The sequence below is a fragment of the Anser brachyrhynchus genome (genome assembly GCF_964034855.1).
Source record: "Anser brachyrhynchus genome assembly, contig: SCAFFOLD_472, whole genome shotgun sequence".
Lineage (NCBI taxonomy): Eukaryota > Metazoa > Chordata > Aves > Anseriformes > Anatidae > Anser > Anser brachyrhynchus.
In genome coordinates this window covers 1-5,510 of record NW_027664099.1, presented here as the reverse complement: position 1 = coordinate 5,510, position 5,510 = coordinate 1, and the positions used below count along the sequence as shown (strand labels likewise).

General features: G+C 68.2%; 1 protein-coding gene across 1 annotated transcript; it reads left to right on the top strand.

The window, feature by feature from the left end:
- The first annotated feature begins 1,435 nt into the window (after positions 1-1,435).
- On the top strand, positions 1,436-5,504 carry TIMM50 (translocase of inner mitochondrial membrane 50). The gene is given in 16 exon segments (XM_080608484.1): positions 1,436-1,758; positions 2,229-2,409; positions 2,512-2,544; positions 3,380-3,401; positions 3,566-3,698; positions 4,202-4,240; positions 4,242-4,322; positions 4,412-4,516; positions 4,628-4,726; positions 4,827-4,838; positions 4,840-4,935; positions 4,937-4,985; positions 5,074-5,096; positions 5,098-5,181; positions 5,321-5,354; positions 5,357-5,504. Coding segments are annotated over 16 exon segments (1,245 nt in total). The 5' UTR covers positions 1,436-1,572; the 3' UTR covers positions 5,425-5,504.
- Positions 5,505-5,510: the final 6 nt, after the last annotated feature.

Below are 5,510 nucleotides of genomic sequence, written 5' to 3'. Positions count from 1 at the left end.
TCCCCATTGGCCCCATATCATGGGTTTTGGGGTCCCTGCTGCTCCACGTCCCCATGAGTCCCATGTCACCATGTGCCCCTTGTCCCCAGGACCCCCCACATCATTGGGATTGGGGTCCCTGTTGCTCCACGTCCCCATGTGCCCCACGTCCCCGTCAGCCCCTTGTCCCCGTTGGCCCCATATCATGGGTTTTGGGGTCCCTGCTGCTCCATGTCCCCATGTCCCCCACATCCCCACCAGCCCCATGTCCCCAGGACCCCCATATCTCAAGTTTTGGGGTCCCTGTTGCTCCACGTCCCCATGTGCCCCACGTCCCCACCAGCCCCATGTCCCCATTAACCCCATATCTCAAGTTTTGGGGTCCCTGCTGCTCCATGTCCCCATGTCCCCACACCCCCACCAGCCCCATGTCCCCATTAACCCCATATCTCACGTTTTGGGGTCCCTGCTGCTCCATGTCCCAATGTCCCCCATGTCCCCAGGACCCCCACATCATGGGTTTTGGGGTCCCTGTTACTCCACGTCCCAATGAGTCCCATGTCCCTATAAGCCCCATGTCCCCAGGACCCCCACATCATGGGTATTGGGGTCCCTGCTGCTCCATGTCCCCATGTCCCCCACATCCCCACCAGCCCCATGTCCCCATTAACCCCATATCTCAAGTTTTGGGTCCCTGCTGCTCCATGTCCCAGTGTCCCCCATGTCCCCAGGACCCCCACATCATGGGTTTTGGGGTCCCTGCTGCTCCATGTCCCCATGTCCCCACCAGCCCCACCAGCCCCATGTCCCCATTAACCCCATATCTCAAGTTTTGGGTCCCTGCTGCTCCATGTCCCAATGTCCCCCATGTCCCCAGGACCCCCACATCATGGGTTTTGGGGTCCCTGTTACTCCACGTCCCAATGAGTCCCATGTCCCTATAAGCCGCATGTCCCCATTGGCCCCATATCACGGGTTTTGGGGTCCCTGTTGCCCCATGTCCCCACCAGCCCCATCAGCCCCATGTCCCCATTAACCCCATATCTCAAGTTTTGGGGTCCCTGCTGCTCCACGTCCCCATGTGCCCCATGTCCCCATCAGCCCCTTGTCCCCATTGACCCCATATCATGGGTTTTGGGGTCCCTGCTGCTCCATGTCCTCATCAGCCCCACTGGGATACTGGGACTGGGGGGGGGGGATGATACTGGGACCGAGGGGATACTGGGACGGGGGTACCGGTACTGGGATGGAGGGGATACTGGGACCGGGGCGGGGGGTACTGGGACCGGGGGGGCGGTATTAGGACCGGGAGGGGCGGTACTGGGATCGAGGGGGCCGTACTGGGACCGGGGGTGGGGTTACTGGGGCGGAGTGGGGGGGGTACTGGGACCGTGGGGGGGGTACTGGGACCGAGCGCCGGGCGCTAGGACCGCGCGTCCGCCGGGCTCTCCGCCCACCCCCCGCCCTCCTCCACGCCCCCTTCTCCCCATTGGTCCTCCCGCCTCGCCCTCCTCCCCCATTGGCCACTGGCGGTGACGGGCGGCGCTCGAAGGCGGGGCCGCGCCTGCGCGGTGCCCCTCGGCCTGCGGGAAGATGGCGGCGGCCGGGCGGGCGGTGGCGGCGTGCGGGGCCCGCGCCGCCCTCGGGGCCCGCCGGGGCCGGGCCGCGCTGGGCCGGGCCGGGGCCCTCAGGGCCGCCTCCGGGGCCGGCACCGGCACCGGCACCGGGACCGGGACCGGCACCGCCGAGGTGCTGCAGGAGCGGCTGCGGCTGCACCAGGTCGGGGCCTGCGGGGGGGCTCCCGGTTACCGGGGGGGGGGGGGGGCTCCCGGTTTACCGGAGGGGAGGGGGAGGGGGTTACCGGAGTGGGGGGGGGGCGGTTCCCATCTCCGGTTACCGGGGGGGGGCGGGCCTAGGTTACTGGAGGGGGGGGGGGCCGGGTTTACCGGGGAACTCCCGGTTCCCGTTTAACCGGGGGGGGGGGCTCCCGGTAACCGGAGGGGGGGGTGTCCCGGTAACCGGAGGGGGGGGGTGTCCCGGTTCCCATCTCCGGTTACCGGAGGGGAGGGCTCCCGGTAACCGGGGGGGGGGGGGTCCCGGTTACAGGCGGGGGGCCTCCCGGTTTACCGGAGAGGGGTCCCGGTAACCGGAGGAGGGGGGGGGGGTTGTGTCCCGGTTCACCGGGGGGGGGTCTCCCGGTTCCCGCCCCCCCATCGCTCACCGTTTTGGTCCCCCCCCCTTTTTTCCAGGCAGCAGCGGGGCCCCCCCCGCCCGGTTCCCGGTCGGACGAGGAGCGGCGGCACCGGCAGGAGGAGGAGGAGGAGGAGGAGCGGCGGCGGCGGCAGCGCCTGGCGGGGGCTCGGCGCCTGGCCCTGCGCCTGGGGGGGCTGCTGGGCGCCGGCACCGGCGTGGCCATCGTCTACGTCTTCGGTGAGACCCCCCCGGGACCCCCCCCTCCCCCCATTAACCGGTACCGGGGCCGTGCGCCCCCCCCCCCCCCCCCACCTCACGCCCCCTTTTCCCTCCCCGCAGGCAGCAACGCCGTGGACGAGCACGGGGGCCAAGGTGAGCCCCCCACCCCCCCCCCCGGTGCCCCCCCCCGGTCCCCTGTGACCCCCGCCCCCGGGGTCCCCCTCTGTCCCCCCCCCTGTCCCCCCCTTGCCCCCCCCCTCCTGATTCCCCCCCCCGGGTCCCTCTGACCCCCCCCGGTCCCTTGTCCCCCCCCCCAGGACTCCTCTGACCCCCCCCCACCCCAATCCCTGTGACCCCCCCCCTCCCGGTTCCCCCCCCCCCCAGGTCCCTTCTGACCCCCCCCGGGTCCCCTCTGTCCCCCCCCCCGTCCCTTTGTCTGCCCCCCCCCCAGGTCCCCTCTGTCCCCCCCCCCGCCCCCCCCTCCCCTCAGCAGCCCCGCACCCTTTTCTTGCTCTTTTCACCCCATTTCGGGGACCGCGCCCCACGGTGCGGGTGGGGGGGGGGGGGGACAGACCCATGGGGCTTTGTGCCCCCCCCCCCCCCAGAGGTGCCCCCCCTCCTCCCGGCAGCTTTTTTCTTCTTTTTTTTTCCCCCAAAAAAACCCTTTTTTTATTATTATTCGGGGCCGGCAGCGGGGTTTTGATGTCCCCAGGGGGGCGGAGGTGACAATGGCCCCCCCACCGGGGACATCAAGGGGCTTTCAGGAAGCCCCCCCCCCAAAAAAAAACCACCTCACCTAGCTGCAAATTGTCCCCGGTGCCCCCCCCCCTTCCCGCTGTCCCCCCCCCTTCCCGCTGTCCCCAACCCCTTTTTATGGGGTCGCCCCCTTTTTATGGGGTCTCCCCCCTTTTATGAGGTCCCCCCCCTTTTTATGGGGTCCCCCCCACCCCGTAATACTTTTTGCCCCCCCCCCCTTTATTTTTTGCAGGTCCCCGACGAGTTCGACGGTGGTGAGTGACCCCCCCCTTGGGGGGGGGGGGGGAAGGGGACGGACGCGTCCTCGGGGCCATTTGTCACCTCCCTCGCGCCCTTTTATAAGGTTTTTTAACACCCCCGAGGGAATTTTGGCGCTTTTGGGGTTTTTCACATGTAGAAAAGGAATTTAAACGGGGGGGGGGGCGTCACTGGGGGGGGGCACAGGGGCCCCCAAATGGCTCTCGCCCCCCCCCCCCCCTTTTTCCCCGCAGACCCCTGTGGGCATCCAGCAGCTGCGCCGGACCTACAAATACTTCAAGGACTACAGACAGGTTTGGGGGGGGATTTTTTGCCCAATTTCTTCGGGTTTTGCCTCGTTTTGGGGCTGCTTGTCTCCTGCAGGAATGAGGGGGGGGCACCCCGAGAGCCACCCCCCCCCCCCCGTGAGATTTGTCCCCGTTTTGGGGTCCCCTTTTGAGAGGCTTTGACCTCATTTTGGGGCGTTACGTGTCGCTTTTGGGGTCCCGTTCCCCCCCCTCAGTAATTAGGGGCTCCCCTTGTTCCCCCCCAAATAATTAGAGGGATCCCCTGGATAATTTGCCCCCCCCCCCCCGATAATTTGTGCCCCCCTCTCCCCCTAATAATCTGAGCCCCCCCAGTTCGAGGGGTGCCCCCATCCCCAATTTGAGGGGCTCCCCCCCCCATTTGAGGGGCTCTCTCCCCAGTTGGAGGGGGTCCCCGTCCCGTTAATTTCAGGGGGGTCTCTCCCCAAGTTGGGGGGGCTCCCCCCCCTTTATTTCGGGGGGGGTCTCACCCTTAAATCCCCCCCCCTCAGATGATCATCGAGCCCACCAGCCCCAAGCTGCTGCCGGACCCCCCTGCGCGAGCCCTACTACCAGCCCCCCTACACCCTCGTCATCGAGCTCACCGACGTCCTGCTGCACCCCGAGTGGTCGGTGGGTTGCCCCCCCGTCCCCGTGTGTGTCCCCCCCCTCGCTGCCACCTCCCCCCCCAGGTGACATTTTTGTGTCCCCCCCCCGAAAAGCTCGTCACCGGCTGGCGCTTCAAGAAGCGCCCGGGCATCGAGAGCCTCCTGCAGCAGCTGGCGCCCCTCTACGAGATCGTCGTCTTCACCTCCGAAACGGGCATGGTCAGCGCCCCCCCCGCGGGGTGGGGGCCACGGCGGCGCCCCCCCCCTTTAAAAAAAAAAAAAGGGGGGCGAAACGACCCTAAAAAACCCTGTTTTTTCGCTCCCTCCCAGACCGCCTTCCCCCTCATCGACAGCATCGACCCGCACGGCTTCGTCTCCTACCGCCTCTTCCGCGACGCCACGCGCTACATGGACGGGCGCCACGTCAAGGTGGGTTTTGGGGGGGGGGGGGGGGACACGCGGCGACGCTTTGGGGGCGCCCCCCCCGGCCTCCCTGCCAGCCCCTCGCCGTCCCTTGTCCCCCCCCCAGGACATCTCGTGCCCTCAACAGAGACCCCGCCAAGGTGGTGGTGGTGGACTGCCGCAAGGAAGCCTTCTGCCTGCAGCCCTACAACGGGCTGGCGCTGCGCCGCTGGGACGGGCAGCTCCGACGACCGCGCCCTCTACGACCTCGCCGCCTTCCTCAAAAGTGAGCGAAAAGCCCCGAACCGCCCCAAAAAAACCCCCGTCCCTCGCCTCCTCACCCCGTCCTTTTTACCCCCACCCCTCCCCGTAAGCCATCGCCCTGAGCGGCGTGGAGGGACGTGCGCACGGTGCTGGAGAACTACGCGCTGGAGGACGACCCGCTGGCCGCCTTCAAGCGCCGCCGCTCGCAGCTCGAGGAGGTTTTCGGGGACGGGGGGGGGGGGACGTTTTTGGGGTCGGGGGGGGCACCGCGCCCGAGGTCTGGGGGTCTCTCGGGGGGCCCCGCGGGCGCGGGGTTTTTTTGATTTTTTCGCTTTTTTTTTTTTTGTCTCGTCGCAGGAGGAGCAGCAGCGCCTGGCGGAGCTGGCGCAGGGCAGAAGCCGCCGGGGCTCTTCCTGGGGGCCCTGGCCGGGCGCCTCTGGCCCCGCTCCAAGCAGCAGTGACCCCCCCCGCGTCGTCACCGACCCCCCCCGCGTCGTCACCGACCCCCCTGCGTCGTCACCGACCCCCCCCTATTGTCCCCAGTCCC